At 34.9% G+C, this 20,880-nt stretch overlaps 1 protein-coding gene across 1 annotated transcript in view; it reads right to left on the reverse strand.

Moving 5' to 3' along the window:
- Nucleotides 1–20,880, reverse strand: part of LOC149410066 (RNA-binding protein fusilli-like) — a 138,600-nt gene that overhangs the window by 34,847 nt on the left and 82,873 nt on the right. The window contains exons 8-10 of the mRNA XM_089648932.1: nt 11,629–11,739; nt 9,267–9,399; nt 526–663 (exon numbers count right to left, since the gene is read on the reverse strand). Of these exons, the coding sequence (XP_089505058.1) occupies nt 526–663; nt 9,267–9,399; nt 11,629–11,739 (382 nt within the window). The remainder of the gene's footprint in view (nt 1–525; nt 664–9,266; nt 9,400–11,628; nt 11,740–20,880) is intronic.

The following is a 20,880-nucleotide window of genomic DNA, read 5'->3' on the forward strand; positions in this document are numbered from 1 at the left end:
TAGTCGGGAAATTACTCAGTGTGATAATAGAAACTCACTGAGAGAACTTGCAAGACTATATAAATAGCTGCTGGAAGTGGAAAGTAGAAAGCAAACATCAACAGCTGGAGCAGCAAACAGACGTCAACTGGGAATGCTGTTCTTGTTCTACCAGAATTTCAATGGAACTTTCCCCAGAGACCCTGTGGCGTCATTGATTCATTCCTTCGGCACCGGTGCACAGTTATAAAACACGCCAAATGCGTGCCTAACATTTGTACCGTAGGTCACCTCAAGTGTTTCGCTAGGTTTGATGACTTACCAGGGATGCTTGGGTTCATGGGGTGAGGTTTTACCAGGTCTTGGTGGCGGATGGTTCTGCCCACCAGCTGCAGATTGGGATTCATACAGCCGTCACTCCTGGACACACTGACCCCCAGATTCCAACCTGCACTTATCCTTCTCAGAAGCTCCTCTCCTTAACTTCCTTAAAAGACCCTCCACGCAGCCTTCTAATTTGGTAGTTTTTAAAAAGTGTCAACTTACAACTTGCGTGGGAGTGCAGTCGTAGGGCAGACCGCGCATCCTGACGATGACCTGCGCTCCCCGTGACAGGAAGGCTGCTGCCTCGTTAGTGGCACCCCCAGCCACCCCCAGGAAGTCTTCACCGGTGGCACGGTACACCTGCGGAACAGAAAAAAAAAACGGTTAGAATTTGAAGATTTCATTTTTAACTCTAGAAGCCTCGGCCATATTTTGACAGAAGTTCGGAGTATTTCCGCTTATCATAAAATCCAAATAAATGGAATATTTCCGAACGTATCCGAAAACTAAAAACTGTTCTTGAAAGGTGATGAAATATGCTTTCAAATATTATTATTAGAAAAAAACTTTTTTTTTATATATTATTATTTTGAATGCAAACATATAAAATAAATAAAAATTGCACACGTTTTTTGTAACTCAAATTAATGACAACAAAGAAATATATTTTTAAAAGAACACACGCATTTTACTAGACAAATGTATTACAAAAATTACTGCCACCTCACTTTTTTGTCGTTTCATATAAAAACAATTCATAAAAAATTCAAGAAGTTTCATAATTTTTTTTTTTCAAATTGCGTTCAGAATCTTTGGTTTCATAGAGGTGTACTTTTTAATTCTTCTGTGGTTAACTTCTAGATTTGAATATAAAGCGTGGTGTTTTCTCTTTCTAACACCGTTTAGATTAACAAATTAGCCGGAAGGAATGAATAAGACAAACATTCTCAGGTTGCGAATAGCAATGTCTGAAAAACTCCTACTACCGTCAATATAAGCAGAAGATGTAACCCGATGCATTTGTCAACTCAGCCACTATATCATTATATTACGCAATATACAGGATGCGTCGATTCCTGAGAAAATTTGGAGCTAAAAATATAGACGTATTTTTACTGTTTGATGATATTTTTTTTCAATAAAAAAAAAAAAAAAAAAAAAAAAATATATATTAAAAAATACGAAAAAAAACAGGAAACAGAACAAGACACAGAAAAATAAAAAGATGACAGTCACAACTAGGAATTGAACCCAGGATCTTTTGTTTTACCGGGACAACTTGACCATATTACCTATTTATTAAACGTCATTTTCAAATTCAGAATTAACAATATCATCTTGCAACTAATTTTTCCCATAGTTTTGACATCTACCTTTTAAATGGAAACAAAGTTTCTAATAAAATTGGTTTGTAACCTAGATAGTGTCTCGGATAAAAAGTTCCGATTTGTATTTACTTGTACTGTTTATTATTCATTTAGATTTATTAGTATTACCTTCAAAATAAGTTAAAAAGAAAAAGTTGTTCCTAAACATATATTGATCGTAACCAAAGATATTAGAAGAACGAGATATGCTATGTTGGCCGCCGGACCGTAGGCGGAGTACTACCTAATTAGGGTACTTTGAACGGTATCGGGACGTGTACGCACAGAAATCTGTTCTATGTATTAGTGCGGATACCTTAGCGATGCCTTAGCGTAAGCGAAGGTGTGCAGTAGTATTGGTGAACAAAACCGGCGACACTCGGCAAAACAATTCCACTCAGTACGAACTGCGCATAGCACATCTCGTTCTTCTAATATCTTTGATCGTAACGCTACACGTCATAACAGATAATGTGATAAGTAATCTGTCTCGTATGTACGGTGCTTCTGGAACACAACGAAGTATGTATCATATGATGCGCTAGGTTGTACCCAGTGGCGAAATATGATGGAATTTTTTTTTTACTCCAAAAACGCTCATAAATCAGTGGATAAAATCTTTCGGGTTTGTACTGATACACCCTGTATTTATGAGGGTGCAATGACCCAGCTGAATCACCACGTCGTCAGTACTCGTTGCGCATTTTTCTAAAAAGCAAAGACAAAAGAGGCAGACTGATAGAACCTAAGCGCAAGCCAAATACTATGTTTTATGATCGCGCTTTCGGAGTATCTGGGCCGAAGGCTTGGAATAAACTCCCTCCGGAACTAAGATACATAACAAGTCCAACAGAATTCAGGTCTAAACTAAAAATTTACCTTTTTAAGCTGTCATACGCTTAAATTAAATATACCATTCCTGAGAGAATGTTAAATTATAACCAATTTTCCAATGATGTCCTAAATCCTGTATCTAAATTTCGCTAATAAACAATTAGTTAATGTTAATTAAGTGTTAATCTCAAGTGACCTACCAGGTAAGTATGGTACTGTAAATAATATAAATATATATTTTGACCGGTCAGTGGTTGAGTGGGCATAGCGCTTGGGTCTCACCCGAGCGTCGCGTGTTCGATTCCTCGGCTGGCTAAGTCCTCCATCACAACACAAGCAACATTTTCGGCTTTCTGTGGTGGTAGTAGGAGATTTTCAAACATTGTTGGGTTATTCGTAACCTGGGAATGTTTGTCTTTCTTTTAAAAAAAAAATATATATATATATATATAGTTAGTAATAACATAAATCATTGAAGATGTATTATATATTTGTACAGCGCCCCTGAGGTGATTTTGCACAAAAACGACGCTATAAAAATCATCAAAATATTATTATTAACAAACACTAAAGATATAAACCGATAGAAATTTGTTGTGGGCGTGTCCAAGTGCTTACGATAAGCTCAATTTTTCTTTAGTTCTGGTGAAATTGAACAAATACGAAATTCTTCCTTAAAACAGATTTCATTGGTCTGCCTGGGACCTACGAGTCAAAAGGTCTTAAGTAAATTGACATTAAATTGTGATACAAACGGTATAGATCACACATCTTGAAACTGTTTGTTCAGTGCCTGTAGGCCAGTCATCAGTCAACTACCTTTTTGTCCGCAGTAATCCGCGTACAACCGCAATGTTATATTTTGCATTAGTCAAAAGTACACTGGAATATGCTTCGCCAATTTGGAATCCACAATATAAACTGTACATCGATAGCATAAAACGTATTCAAAACAAATTTATCAAATATTCAACAATAACTTTGAATGTACATTTCTAACTTTGCGTCAAATGCAAGTTGTAGCTGATTTAACATTTATACATAGAATTTTAAACAATAACATCGACTGTACCAAACTTCTGTACCTAATTAATTTTAAAATACCTTTGAGACGTATATGACATCCAGCGCTATTCCACACGCTTAATTACAAAACAAATGCAGCTTCTAATTCCACAATCAACCATGCTTTTCACACATTCGATAATATTTGTCTAAACATCGACATGTTCTCAGATTCACTGCTCAAATTTAAAAATGGCATCATGTCAATAATATTATAAACTGTTCAATGCGCATACATATACACACACAAACTTTCACATACACACACACCTCTATAAACTACACACTTCACCCAGTAATTACTGAATATACATACCACATATGAATCCTATAATTTCTATACCCGCTATATCCGATTTTTTGACAAAATGATCTGAGTATGACATCTTGTTCACGTTTTTGCGAGCAACCAGAGGAGCCTAAAATTGAGTTTCAAAACCCTCCTTATCACGACCAAAAACCATGTTAAAACTGCGAGTGAGAAACCAAATCCGCTATATCATACAGAAAGTTACTATCAAAACGCGCTATATCGGATTCAACCAATCACAAGCGGTTATTTTGCCAAAATACAATATGGCCGCCACTCTGACGCCGCGCTCGTGTGTCAAAATGATCTACGCGTGTGTTTCTAAACCAGCCATGTCGGCTCAGTTGACTTTCAAAAGCCTCTTTATCACGAAGTGAGTATCAAAATCCGCTTTATCCATAGACATATGAATATTAGTAGACCTGCACTAAGTGATTAAAAGCGTATTATTCCCCACTCCCCATACCGGTTCCATTGGAGCCGGCTGGGCTCGCGTATGGCTTCCCGTGAATCTTGAGAATGTGACGTCATCATTCTTGTTCGAACTAGCGTCGAGCTATGGTCGAGGCATTTTATGAAATAACACGGCAAAATGTGGCTTGTGATATGAAAACTTGTAAAAATAGATGTGAAAAAGAGAATAAACCCAATTGTCGTATTACATTCCATATGTAAGCATCATTTTAAGCTTATTCACATCGTATAATATGAATCAGTTGTAGAAACATATACTATCACATCGAGCCAACATTGGTCGAATGTAGCAATTCTCAAGTGTGCGCATCGTTGTTACTGGGAAGTAAATTATGAACACTTATAAAAGTGTCTTAACTAAATACGTAAACAAAATATTCGACTCTGAAAATAGAAGAAATTTTTTTTTGCCGAATTTGGACTTCGCAAATTTGTTCATAACGTGGCGAGTAATTTGCGCTCCCATGTAAAAATGTCTATTCATTCAAAAGCAGATTTTACTTTTAAGAACTAAATGGTGATATTATAATGCGAGATGCCTATATACTGTCAGATTGATTTATTGACGAATCACAGTCAGCTTTACCCCCTTCGTTCTTCAACAGTTGATTTTACCCCTCACCTTTAATTTCTAGTCTATATATTCATATGTCTGTGGCTTTATCCATTTTATTTATCGAAATTACTTAATTATTGCTAGACATATATAGAAAAATAAATGCTTTTCGAAATGTTATTACTCCAATTCATTATATAAAAAATGGTAATGCAATTACTTATGTACGCTAGAGATGTGACAGTTTTTTGCGGTTTTCTCCAAATCAATGAAAGTTGATATAGCGGGTATAGAAATTAGACGACTCATATGAGACATTACAGGGAAACATATCGTAGGTACCCACCTTGAAATATTTAACATCTGTAAATTGTTTCATCACTGTAACCAATGTACTGTTTGTTTCTTTAACATAAAATAAATAAAATTACCGCACAAAAGTACCAACTGCCCGGAGTTGCGGTAGGTATTAATAATTTCAAGTTTAAGTCTTTTGGCGTTATGAATTTATCTTAACCCCTCAGGCCTCTGACATATTGATCATTACATTTGTCAGAAGGTCGGAGAATTTGTGTGTATTTCCGCTTAGCAATAAAATCTAAATAAACGGAATATTTCTAAACGAATCCGAAAACTAAAAACTGTTTTAGAAAGGTGATGAAAAAAGCTTACAAATTTAATTGTCAAAAATGAACATATAATTTTTTGAAATATTAATATTTTAAATTCAAACAAAGTTTTAAAAATCCAAACATTGAACTAAAATTACTGATAACAATAAAAAATACACATTATTTAGAGAAATGTATTATATACATTACTATCACCTCATTTTTTGTCATTTCATATTAAAATAATTAATAAAAAATCAAAAAGTTTCATAAATTTGCGGTCGGAACATTTAGGACGGGTTGTTTCGGAGAATTCGAATAATTCATCAAATTTCAACGTTCATTTTCCAGTTATGGGAAAGATTTTTCAAGTTCTGTTTTTATTTCAGTTCTGTCAAGCCAATAACCTATAATGATATTATATTAACAGAACTTGCATAGGACTTTCACAGACCCCGAAAATGAACGTTGAAATTTGATGAATTGTTCAAATTCTCCGAAACAACCCGTCCTTAGTTTCACAGAGATGTACATTTTTACTATACTATAGCTAACTTCTAGATTTGAATCTAGAGTGTCGTGTTTTCTCTTTCGTTTAGATCAGAGGTTCCCAAAGTGGTCTATATGGACCCCCAGGGGTCGATATCGGCTTCCTGGGGGTCTATATCAGCGAGAAAAAAAATTAGGGGTCAACGAGAATCATATGGGGGTACATACAAGCGGACCCCCATTTATCTCAACTCAATATTTGGGAGTTCCGTAAATGACACAATACACCTAACACAAATAATACAGTTTATGTAATACTAATAATCGACTGAGAAATTACTTATGTGATATTTCGAAAAGTTTATTGAGGTATATAAATAAAATTATACGTTTCTTTTCTCGTCAGTATTAATATATTAAAGCAAAACATTGCACATTGGAAGTCGTGTATTTTCCTAGATTCCCAACTTGTTTTTGAAAAACGTCCAGGATAATAATGACGTTCAACATTTAAAGGTACTTCACACAGACTTCAAAACTAAGTTTGAGGACATTTTTACTGTGGAAGTGGAATGTTGAAGAATCGGATATCATGTGACAAGAAGAACTGACCGGAATAAGCGCTAACAAAGAACTTAAGGGGCAGTTCTGTAGGGCCAGCTACAGAAAGAAATTCCCGTTGCTTATCCTGCTCCATTTTCATTTGGTGTAATACCTCACAAGGGCGCCCCTGTCTACACAATGTAAAGACAGAGGAACTATGCCGCCACCCGGTTATAGGGCAGGCAAGGGAAGGGAATCTTCTTACGAAAAAGAGAATTGATTATCACATGGGACGTTAATAGTTTTAGGAAAATTCAATATTCGGCAGGCAGGAGGTCTACGGAAAAAAAATTATTTTGCAAGTGGTCTACGGGGCAAAAATGTTTGGGAACCTCTGGTTTAGATCATATTTCTCAATATAACAGTTAGGGAGACGACACGACGATTTCTATATGAGCTGCTCCCAAAAGCGAACAAATTGACAACAAAATAGCAGTTTGTTCGCTAAACCGAACAAATTAGCCAGAGGGGTTAAACATTACGGTAATTTCGGCAGGATGTAAAAATATTGACAGCCAACACCTTGCCCTGCAAGACTGTTCACGGCTAAGACAAAAAATGTTCGGCAATAAATAGGCAATGTTAGGCAATTTATCTTTGTTAATTTAGAGCACTTCATAGCTATGCACGGATAGGAACATTTTACCAATAATAAATATTTTCTATATACTTTGAGATAACACTTAATCTGCAGTCAATAAATAAAATAGGTCGAAAAGTCAACATCTTATTTAAACAATATAAATTCCTTGCGCGTAAGTGCGCGACATTTTCAAAAATGGTATTGATGTTATAAAGGTTAATAAAATTATCAAAATATAAACAGATTCTATTCAAATATATATGCAGTAATCTGCTGAACTAACTAACTAACCATCACGGCGTTTCTCAGCAGGGGGAGGCAGAGAGGACGGACCGCCAAACAACTCGGTCACACCACACACTCCTTGCCTCATTCACATTCATACATACTCTTTTGTTTCCCGGAATGAATTTTTTTTTTTATATTAACTCCACACAGGAGGCCCTGAAGAAAATAATTTCCCTCAGGGCCTATGTCATCTTTGGGGATGCTGTGTGGAGGGTCTTTTTGTGGAGAATAAGGAGTGAACATGGGTCTTGAAGAGTCCCATGTTGTAAGAGGGAGGAAACACAGAGGCCGGCAGTTCGTTCCACAGCTGAGCTGTTGAACTTAAGAACGAATCGTAGAAGCGACCCGTTCTCATGTGACAAATGTCAACCGTGTACAAATGTTGGGCGCGCGTTTGGCGTGTATCCCGACTACGCACCGGTGCCGAAGGGATCAATGACGCTAGTTCCTCAGAGCATCTTCCATTGTAATACCGATAGAACAAGGACAGCATACCTACCTGACGCCTGTGCTCTAAAGATTGCAGTCCGTTTGTTAAGATTGGGGAATCTATCAAACGGACCGCCCGTTTTTGCACAGAGTCAAGGGTTTTTTTCAGGTATTTAGGGGCTCCGGACCAGAGATGGCTGCCAAATTCGAGAGTAGGGCGCACTAGCATAAATATGAATAAATTAATTAACCCACTTTCCGACATCTGATCGACCTGAAACTCGGCAGATGACTCGTTGTCGATAACAATGCATTCTATCTGCAACTCTCTCATTTCTCTAAAATTGGATGACGTTATAAAAATTTATTTATCAGGATTTGGTAAGAAGAGATTTTGACAAGTAATAGCGAGGTTCACTCATTTTGCTTAGTCCCTGGGGTGGAAGGATCAATCTTCAGTCAAACCAAAAAAAATAATTCAAGTTTTAAAAGATATTTACTCTTTTGCTAATTACTAATTGTAAGCACAAAATCAAGCTCAAAATCAACGCTTGGCGGGCCTAGACTCGACCGCAAAGCATCATACGCCGACTGGTTGAGTTATCGCTCTCAAAGGACTATACATCCGTCTAGCTTGTTAAAGCTGACTATTTTACCAGTCTCACCAGGGTTCATTATTGATGTTTCAGGACATTTCGGTTAGTCTTCCGTGAATTCTAGTAACTCTCCCGTGTGTTTACGTTCAAGTTTACAAAATCTTCTTACAAGTCGGTCGTTTGTAATTCAAATTTACGCCCATCCTTTTTTTAGTCATTATTATTTTATATTTCATCTGTTCCTCATAACTGCTCGACCGTGGAGACCATCTTTAAAATTCCGACACAGTGTTAATTACATGAGGTGTAACACAAGTTGGCTCGATTTGATTTGATGATTTCTTTTTTGAACAGATGTTTAGCATGATAAATTATATATCCGCAAATACCATTCAACAGACAATAAAAAAGTAATTATTATACTTTGATGTTATGACAGTCTTGCATTATTCTATGGCGACAATTGATCGGAAACTTGTCTTTCGCTCACTCCAATATTATAAAACAAACAATACAGTGGACGGCACAGCAGATTTGTTGACATATCATCGTCGGTATTGTGAGATGTTAGGATAAATATTTATGTAGCACAGTGCTGTTTCGCTCGGAGTTGTACCAACGAAGAATGTTTTGTGTTATTAAAATCATTATTCTATTTGAACGGATACGTCAGAAAATAACAGAAGAAGTATTGTTAGCGAAGATCGAAACAGAATTATTGTCTTACATCAAATAAGTAATGAGATTGACGCGCTTACCTCGATGTACCGGCTGCCGATGTGATGCTTGTGCCTTTTGAGCGCCATGTCTCGGTGCTCCATGGAGACGAAGCGGACCAACGCCTCTCCGTTCCTGCGGCCCTGTGGGGATAAGCAGAGAGCTACTCCGCCCCTGCAACACACAAAGTCATTAGAATCCAATCATAGACGACTGATAAACTTTCCTAAAATCTGGGCATCATTTGGACGAGAGGCAAACCACGTGACCATACTTTCGGCACCAGGAGAGTTGAAGAATGCTTTGAATAAACTTTTATCGATTGAAACTTCTAACTCCAATTTTGTCAACATAAAGGCACGCAGTAGCCATCGAACGGTGAGTTGCATCGTGACGGCTATGGATTTGTATCGGCCTTAGTTCATCAAGAACGGGCATAGGTGCACGAGATGGTGCAAATTTTTGATTAAAGAAGATTTTTGAAGTTATTTATATGCAAAATAGCACAGAAGAGCGCACATTGAAATAACCAAACCCTGCGCAGAAAAGTAATGTTCACTAAAGTAAGGCAACGGTTGTAGCACAGTCCATTGTGGGACTTATATACTGTATAAGGGATCTTGGCGTACTTTTTGATTCCAAACTTCATTTCGATGCGCACATTAAAAACATTGTGAATAAAGCTTACTGCATGCTAGGCTTTGTTATCAGAAACAGCCGCGTATTTCGAAAGCCTGAAACCTACCTTCTGCTTTACTATACGCTGGTCCGTTCTCAACTTGAATACTGCACCTCCATATGGACTCCACTTTACGATATCTATAAAGAAAATATTGAAAGTATCCAGAAGAAATTTCTGCGTTACCTCAACCACAGAATGAGCGCACCTAAACGGGGATACACAAATATGCTCTCGAAATATAACGTCTCCACTCTTACTAACCGGCGAACTTACCTTGACCTAATGACCTTGTTCAAAATCTGTAATAACTTTATCGACTGTCCTGGCTTACTCAATCTAATAAACTTTAAAATACCACTCAGAACGACGAGGCTTAACGACTTATTCCATATTAGCCGGACGCGCACAAATGCTGGTGTCAGAGATCCAATCAGAAGAATGTGCGAATTGTATAATAAAAACCAAAACCTGAAGGATTCCGACATATTTTTTGATACATATAGTACTTTTGGCAGGAAATTGAAGTCTGTTTTACTATAAAAAAAAGAAAATGTGTACTTACTTCATTCACTATACTCTTTAAGTACTTTTTATGATCTATCTCTAAACTTGTTTACAAAATATGTGTACACTTTTATTTGATACTGAGCATTATCTATATACAAAATTTTTACCTTATTTACATGTAAAAAAATATTTAAAATTGTTATCTACCAGTCAATCAGTGAGAAATAGTTAGGATGCAGGCGAATTCTCAAGTTATTGTTTAAGAAAATTATCTTTTAATTACTGTCTGTATCTGTGTTTTCTCCTTAAATAAATAAAAAAAAAAAAAAAAAAAAAGACTTTTCTGCGCAGGATGTGAATGTTCATTTTTAACCGAACCGACGCTAAAAATGAGTAAAGTGTGCAAATTATAACACATTTGTAAAAGTGTAATTAGCAAAATATTCAATTTTAGAAACAAGACCAAACTTATGTTTACTCGATTTGTGATTAAGTTTTTTACAGCAATTTGCGCGCCATTGTAAAAAGGGCTAGTAATTCGTAAGCAGATTTATTTTTGAGGACCAAATAGTGATATTAGAATGCGAGTTGCCTGTATACTCTCAGATTCATAATTGTCACAGAAACGAAAACGGAGGCACCGCCTTCCCGCTCCGCGCAATTTGGTTCGTTCCCCTTTGGATCACATTGGATGTCTATGAACCCAACGCTGAATTAGGTATCGTATTGTCTCTTCTAAAATAATTTCTAAAAATGATTTACGCCTGTTTGTGTTGTGGGCAATGAAAGAATCCCCTTAAGGCCGATATATAGTTAAAATTAATGTGGTTTTCGGCGTTTAGTTTTGGTATAGCAATAAAGTACCGGATACCAAGAACTATGATGCTTAGCTCCGTCGTCTCTATTAATATTGATGAGGGTTTTGTGGATGACAATCATCTCCGTAATTGCGTTTCGAGTCTTCCCTGGACAACTCCAAAATAATGGCCGGTTTTAGTTATTTACGACATGGCATAGCAACACAGAAATTAATGACGATAACATCCAAAACAGCAGCAAGAGATGCAGTCGAAGATCGCCGATGCGTTGGAGTGATCAAGTATCAGAGGGGTCCGGAACATCGGTGTCCTTGGCTCTTCATGCGCAGAAATGCGAGGAGTCAGAATTTTCATCAATGAGGAAAAGACTCAAGAAAAAAAGGGATCACAACTTACTTTGCCACATTCAACCCTCGGAAGAACTTGGCGATGTCCTGATCTGATGACTGCCAGGGGAGTCCTCTGGCACGCACGATGCAACTTCCGTCTATTTCATCGTCCTTGGAGCTAAAAAGAAAAAATTGGTCAGATTAAACAAATACTATAAATAAACTATATAAAAAAACTGAAAATAATATTGGTAATATTCTCAATGAAAATATTTATAATATTATCAGAACTTCTTATCCGGTGATGAGAAACCCACGGCCAAATAGCTTTTTCATACCAATCACTAAAAAATTTCAAAAAATTTGAAGCAAAAAATATTTAATATCGCCTACTTTAGCCTTCTGACCAATTTCAGACTTGGGTTCGAACTTTGGATGCAGTTTTCTCAGGCTCTATGGTACCAAATGGGCTGAACATATTATGACTAATCTAAAATCTTGTATTTTTTTATTATTTTTGAGATCAGAATCGATGAGAAAATCTTTGTTAGTGCTGAATTTCCCACTAGATGGCGTCGAGAAATATTATATCTACGTTTATTGGTAAAATATTTTGACCTGTCAAATATTATTATGTTTTAACTAGCTGTACTCCACCTCGCATTGCTATGGCTGTCAGTCTGTGCGGATATTCCTATTTGGTGTCCTTACTTTAAAATCCACTCCGATTCTATTGAAAAAATTCAGCATAAATTCCTAAGATACATTAACTATAAACTCGGTCTACCTATAGAATCAATAAATTACAATCACTTGATGAAAGAATTAAACTTACTTAAACTCTCAGATAGAAGACTTATTTCCGATTTACTTTTATTTTTAAAATTGTCAATGGTATTATAGACAGCCCTGATATATTAAGCCTAATTACCTTCCATATACCCACTAGAACCACTCGATCCAAAATTCTTATTAATTTTAAAAACAATATCAGGACTGCATCATTTAGAAACTCGCTTATACCTAGATTGCATGCAGTTGGCAATGCTTTCTCAGAAGTAGTAGATGTGTTCAACTGCACGGAATATAGTTATAAGAAGGCTATAATAACATACCTCTGTCGTAATTATCAATGTTATTAGGCATAATACCATTCTATTCATAAGTTATCACAGAACCTAAACTATACACTTACATCAGATATCAGACAGAAGAGTGTTATCTAATAATTTTATATACTTAATCAAAACTATAATTTTTCCCAAAATTGTAATGAGATGTCTTACTGACAGCCCTGATTCAATAGAGCTAACTCTTAGTTCTCAGCAAATTCAACCAAATTCAATATTGAAGGTAACAATAACCTCAATACTAAACTACTGTACGGATTGAAAATAAAAATGCTAATGATACCAGATGTTATTTTTGTTTAATTTTCAACATAATTTCTCAGTAATTATTCTGTTTAACATAATACTGTTTCGCTCCTGTGAACCACTGTAAACATAAATCATGTATATTGTAAAAGCCTTTTACGGCGTCTAAATAAATAAATAAATAAACAAGAGTTGGCGCTGTTTTTCAAAAAAGCATGTTTGTCCCTTTTTCAAATAAAGGACGTCTATATAAATTAGGTATATAAAAACTCACGCATAATCGAATGCGCCGTAGTATATGTTAGTAGCAGGGATTAGTACAAAACCCTGCTAAACTCAGTGCAAAATTCTTAAACTGGTCTCTTTATGGCCCGTAGTAAGTGTTCAAAGATGGTCATCAAAGGGAGATATGTAAATACTAATGTTAGAGTACGTAGTAATGCAAAATCATGTGTTTTTGGTTTGAAAATTTGTTCGCCTAGAAATGTTTCAGATGCTTTAATTCAATACTGCGAGTAGAATACATCTTGGCCTTTGAAATAATTGAGTATTTTTTAGATAAGTCTTTTTATAAGCCCAGAAAAAAATAATGTAAAGGCCTATGAAAACTGCTTTAAAGTTCAAAATCTTCTACTTACGAACCCATTTTCGGTTATGATTTTATTGTATAATGTGGCAAATTAAGATTTTTATAAAATATTTATGCCTGAACATCCACAAAATAAAATAAAAGGCACTATTTGGCCATGTTTTTTTCTTGCATAAATCAAAACAGGCGGATGGTGTTAAGCGGGAATTTAAACCTTATCGCCATCTACGTAAGGATTGTTATTGACGGCGGCTCAATTTAAAATATTACACGACGTAGTGAATCGCCTTAAGCTTAAATGGTGAAAATATTTAATAAAACACGACTCATTTGAAATACAGCAAAAATCTCTTGACAAATGCTTTAATTACATTTAAAGATACACTGCGAATTTTTTTATGCCTATAACATATTAAATAACAGAATAAAACGTGTATTAAATAATATTTAGAGCTTACTTTGCGATTTTTTTTTGTATCGAAGGAATTTCTTGTAATTAACATTTCAGCATAACAAAATATTTTCTTTAAAAATACTTTTTTTTTTATAACTTAAAAACTTTAGTTAACGAGAAACTTCTTATAAATCGGTAGAAAATGTATTACTGAATTACTAAAAGGGTTCCATAATAACTCTTCAAAATGACAATTCAATACACCGTTAAAAAGTGAAATAAAGTCATTAAAAACGACGAAAAAAAAGTAACATCTAAAACTTATTTATTTAACCTGTTGAATCTAGTTTTTGTTTCATCACTTTTCATGACTTTTTATCGAATTTATCATTTTGATGAGTTATCCAGTCATGGCGGTGCTTCTTCTGTGCATAAAAAGTTCCCACACCAAATAATAATATTATAACTTCCAGAAAGAAAACAAAGCAATATGAAACCAAGATATTGTTATCTATAACGAATAAGATACTGTTATTTCTACAGCGAACTGCATAGAAATTTGATATACATAGTAAAAAAACTTCCGTGACTAAAGCAATGAAAATACAATATAGCACACACTGAAGACATAATCCGATAGTAGTATATTGTGGGCGTGTCTATTTGCTCGAAATAATTTTTATCAAGCAGATAATCAAGTTTATTGCCCTATCTGGGGCCTAGGAGTCGAAAGCTCTCATGTAAAGAAAAAAACAGTTTGCTTTCAAATCGACAGATCATTCCACTCCTAGGCCCTAGATAGGCCTAAAAAAATTATAAAATTGATTACCAGCTACAGAAATAATTTTGATTTTTGAAAATTTTTGCTCAAATTTACCAGATGTAAGACTAAGTTGAGTTTAGTTTGGGCACAACACAACACAGTTCTACCGGTTTATCTATGAAGTCATTCAGTGGCCTCAAAGCGAAGGTATACAGTTTGTACATAAAGCAATATGGAAGAATAATTCTGTCCGCTCGCAGCACTAAACTGTGGAAACAATGGATTTCTAGAATTTGACACGTTGGTTAGCTTATCAGGAAATATCATAGTGTGTTTAGTTAACAGAAATAGCAACTCATTCTAACTGTCCAATAACAATATAGAAATTTATCTTACCAAATAATGCATTCCATTGCATCAAATAAGTTGACGAGATATATGCAACGGTCGTGACAACCAAAATTATTTTTTGTAAAAACAGATTTCCAATAAAAAAATTACTGGTTTCCAGGAAAACAAAAACTGGTTTCCAAAAAAACTATTTGTAAATTTTCACAAGCAGCAATCAATCACTTATTGTCACTTATTAGAGTAATAAAAACGGAGTTTGAATACAGATTTATTTAAGTTATTTTATAAAGAGCAAAACAACTGGATTCAAATATAATAAATAGTTTTAAACAAAATACCAAAAAGACGGGTTTCTAATAACTTGTTTTTAACATGGGTTTACATCGAAACAACAGTTTTGTAACCAAAACTGAATTAAAACTACAACAAAAAACTGGCTTCCAGCAATACCCAGAGCGGGTTCTGACAAGGGTAAGTTGTCAAGATGTGTAAAGATTGTAACCAGTTTTCGTTGTTCTAAAAACGGGTTTCTAATAAATAAATAAAAACTGGTTTCCAACAAAACGATTGGTCTTCAACAAAGCAATTTGTTTCCAACAAAGTAACGGGGTTTCAACAAAATATCTGGTTTCCAACAAAATAAACGGTTTCAAACAAAATGACAAAACGATGGGTTTCTAACGCAACAACTTGTTTCCATTGTGGGTTTACAGCAAAACAGATTTCTAACGTAAACTGAGTTAACACTACAACGACAAAAACTGGTTTCCAATAATACCTACTACTATACCTAAAACTGTTGTTTCCTTAAAAAAAACTGGTTTCCATAAAAAAAACTGGATTCTATCGAATTAACTGGTTTACAACAAAGTACCTGATTTTCCACAAAATAACTGGTTTCCAAAAATATTACTGGTTTCCAACAAAATAACTGATTTCCAATAATTAAAAAAAACTGGTTTCCAACAATTAACTGGTTTCCAATAAAATTACTGATTTCCAACAAAATAACTGGTTGCCAACAAAATAAAGGGTTTCCAACAAAACTCGTCCGACACACTTATTTTAAAGGTAATTCATTTATTTAAATTATTACGTAAAACCATTTGCACGGGTATAAATACATGGAAATAGATTATAAGTGAGGTTACAGATTTTAAAATTGCGTACAATAATAGATATATCTCAAATATCCTTGGTAACCAATTTTGATATGCGCCAAATTTGACGGAAAACTGGGTAATTGTGGTATCCAGCGCAATCATAATGTTTAAAATAGCAATAAAAAGGAATACCAACGAATAATCGATTGAAATTCATTACAATAATTAAGACGGGAACGGAAATTATGATGATAATAAATTTTTTTTTTAATTAATACAAAAAATTAACCCCTAAACAACAAAAACAAAAATTAATAAGAAAATCTGGTTCGATTGAGTATTGAACCTTCCTATCCAGGAACTGTGGTTGACAGCTTTACCATCTCGCCAAATGCCAATCGGGTAGGAACGAAATTTATTTCGTATATTAGCATCTGTAATTTCATCCGATTTCAGAGAAACGCGTAGGTATATGTCTGCGTGATTGCCATCAATAGTTGATAGAATGCATTGTCATGGAGAACGAGTGTATCTGTCGAGCTTCAACTCGATCGGATGTCGTGAAGTGGGTTAATTTTAGGTTCCAAGATTTTCATTAATTTATTCCCGAAAACACAAGTGAAATTCAAATAGACTTATTTTAAAATATAGAGAAGTAAATAGTCCTTCACGTTCTCACCTTCCTTTGGTTCCGGGCAGTTGGGACTTTTCTGCGGTTTTAACATTTAAAAAAAAATCTTTACGTATTATAATAGTATACTAGCGCAGAACCGTGAAAAATCAGGGTGTAGTCATAGAGGTGGTATTGGGTACTAATATTTCGTCGAAACGTGTTCCACTATTATCACATTATATGAGCAGTGCTCGAGGACCGATTCGGTAGTTTCCGGTCGTTCGGCGTTAGAGATCGAATTGGACTGATTGGACGTAAAAAAGCGGAACCATTTTTTTCGCTTCGTGTCTCATCTAAATATAATAGATCAATGAGTACTGTCTGAATTTTTACAAAAAAAATCAGTGCCAATTTTGAAAATGGGGATTAAATTAATCATTATATTATAGATAGGTACTTTATCGCTAGTCTGAATTCTCCAAACTTCCAATTTTGAAAATGAAAATATAATTCAAAATACTATACGAGTGTATACATATATGTTACAGTCATAGTGATTAAATAGCTATTATACATAATGACTGGTCATTATATATAATAACAAAATTGTTTAAACAATGTGATAAATTAATCACTTTATCCGGATATTATTAATAATATCGGGTCAAAGTTAGCCAAAGTAATAAATACGGTCTAACTGACTTGTTACCCCCCTATCCTAACCTAACCTATAATAATCCAACCCAACCTATCCCAACATATAATAACCCAACCTAACCTATAATTTTTTTTATTGTGTTTATTTCTTGCTAGAGCAATCCCGATGAGTTACAGAACTCATTTTAGGGCAGGAGGAACTTACAATTCATATGTAAAGGGAGTCGGTACAATTTTACAACGGTATTTTGATATCAAATATAAGTTTCACATTCAATACAGCATAAAAATTAAAATAATGACACGTTAAGTAGAACAAACAACAATAGAAAACAAGTACAGAAAGAAAAAAAAACATGGATAAGATACAACAAGAAATGACAACACAGTTACATATTTTCATTTTTAAATGTAGTTAAAAAATATTCTTTTAAAGCATTGCTTTCACAGACATAATTCACATGTCTATGATTGCTTTGCAATTTTTTATTATGGTGGATGTGTTTGTACATATCTGGAAGCGAATTATATAGTGTATAGGCGATATAGTTCAGTGATTTTAACCCATATTTTGTAGTGTGTGTTTGAGGAATGCGGATTTTATTGTTATTTCGAGTATTGTGGTTGTGGATGTCTTGATTGTAAAGTGGCTTGATGTTGGTGTGAGTTGATTTTTGGGTAATTTGTAGGATGGTGCTTGTGATTTCATATTTAGGAAGGATTTAATTGGAAGAATACCAGAAACTGAATAGATGTCCCTAACATGAGTGTCCCATGGAAGTTCAAACACATTTCTGAGAGCTCGGTTTTGAACCACCTGCAGGTCAGCTATCAATTTCTTTGAGGCAAAACCCCAGATACAGCAGAGATAGGAAAGGTGTGAATGTACCATGGCATAGTATACTGAAGTTAGTAAAGGAATGGGTAGTAATCCTTGAAGCCTATATAGTACACCAGTTATAGGGGTAATTTTCTCTTTTATATGATTTATATGGAGATCCCAGTTGTCTCCAATTTTAATATCGAGGCTGAAATTTTTCTTGTTACCGAAAAGTATATAATGGGTTTTTTTTACGTTAAGAGTTAGTTTGTTTATTCTCAACCAGTTTGTGAGATGGGAAATATCAGCATTCATCTCCGTTTCAAGCTCCGCTAGGTTCAGTTTATTGTAAAAAATTACCGTATCGTCAGCATAAAGTTGTATAGTTCCTTTAATACCCCACTTTGTTATGTCATTCACGTAGATTAGGAATAGCAACGGTCCAAGAATTGATCCCTGTGGTACTCCACATGTTATTTTACCTAATTCACTCATTTCTCCTCCAAATTCTACTGCTGAAAAGCGATTTGATAAGTAAGATCGGAAAAGCTCCAGAGGTGTACCAACAATACCCAAATGCTTCAGTTTTTCGATCAATACGTTATGATCCACCGTGTCAAACGCCTTCTTTAGATCAATAAATATTGCCGCCGTAAAATCACCGTCATCTATATGTTTCTGCAGATTTGATATAAAATCGAAGGCTGCACATTTAGTGTTAGATCATTTAGTGTTAGATTAATAACCCAACCTAACCTATAATAACCCAACCTAACCTATAATAACCCAACCTAGTTTAAATTTACTTTATAAATTAAAGGCAAATTGAAATATAATTTTATAATCTTTACCTATTCCTACTGTTTTATAACTGTATCTAAGTCTTCGAAGATATTATATAAAATTGCTAGTTAATGTGATTAATTCTGTGTCAATTATCACTTTGTCTAAATTGGGTAGACATTATAAATAATGGCTGGATAGTATATATGTATAATATCAGGATTTATTACTTTGGCTGTAACATATATAATATTATGTGACAAAAATTGCTCGAGTGTGTATATGAATACGAGTATTAGTGTAAACGAGGCAATGAGTGTGTGCCAACACAGAGATGTTTGGCTTTCCGTCCTCTCTGCCTACCCCTGCGGGGAAACGGAGTGTTAGTTACTCAGTAGTAGGCTTTATCTTATCTAATATAAATATATGCTCACAATCATTCGGCCGTGACCCGATGTTGACCTAGTGGCACATCTAATGGTACGTCACGTTCACGGTAGCCAGAGTACAAAATAATAGTGTACACAAGATTGGTTGGTAGATATACTCAATATATATCACCCCGGTGAAAGGCCATCGTTCATGTTGCATTAAATGGCTTTAGCCGTCTTTTATGACCAGATCTGCCAGCTTCCGCGCGCTTCACATATTCTCTGATACTCTCGGAAGCGCTTGATGTACTTAATCTTTCACTTTTCTTCTTAATTTCTTTTTAATGTGAATCAATCAAATTTAACAAAAATAATAATTTAGGTTGTGAGTATGTCTGTAACTTCGGAAGATTAGAATCAAGTGATTCAAGACAATATTGCATTTGTATGCCTTTCAAAATTCAGTTGAGTGAATCAAATGCAAATCATCTTGAGTGATGAGGCCCATTTCCACCTCGGTGGCTTCGTCAACAAGCAAAATTGTCGCATCTGGGGCTCGGAAAACCTAAGAGTTATTGTTGAAAAGCCTCTCTATCCTCAACGTGTGACTGTTTGGTGCGGTTTATAGTCCGGTGGAGTCATTGGACCTTACTTTTTCAAAAATGAGGCTGGAGCAACAGTTACGGTGAATGGATTGCGCTATCGAGAGATGATTAATGATTTTTTATGGCCGGAATTGGATGGTATTGATCTGGACGTTTACTTTCAACAAGACGGGGCTACGTGCCACACAAGCAACGAAACCATTGTTCTTTTACGATTGAATATCAAAATAACACCTCTTATTGGAAAATCCTGTATTTAGAGTAATATTTATTTTAAAATAACTCTATGAGTAAAACCTCAAATTGTAATATGTAATCATTGAAGACAGACAATATTAGCGATTCTCACATCAAGGAATTGAACCCAGGACCTTTGCCTTTCCGGGACGCTGCTCTACCACTGAGCTAATCCCACCTTATTGCGTTCGGTCATATTTCATACTTCGACTAAGAATTATCAACATTTTTCATTTTTAACGCATATTTTCATCGACAATCTTGAACTAAAATACGAAAAACTTGACGGAAATAGCTTGCCGGCAAGAAATTGACGAGAAAACATTCTAGTTTTAGATTTTAGATTAGATTTAACATTAGAATTTGTAATATTACTTTTGCTAGTAAGGAATTAACACGAATTTCGAAGTTACCTTCTTTAAATAGTATAAAACTAGCTACGAGTACCCGGCGTTACTCGATTTTTCTCTGCTTTCAATAAATATAATATCCACGTATTACACATATATATATATTATATCACGGTGTCCGGAAACTCGTAGTACAAGCGGGAAACTGGAGAATCTACACCACATGGGGAACTCAAAAAAACATAAAGTTTTTTGATTTGAGCATTTTCAAAAAAAAAAAAAAACCAAAAAAAAATATTTTTTGGCT

Source organism: Hesperophylax consimilis, chromosome 28 (genome assembly GCF_061612785.1).
Source record: "Hesperophylax consimilis isolate HC1 chromosome 28, BYU_Hcon_1.0, whole genome shotgun sequence".
Taxonomy (NCBI): Eukaryota; Metazoa; Arthropoda; class Insecta; order Trichoptera; family Limnephilidae; genus Hesperophylax; species Hesperophylax consimilis.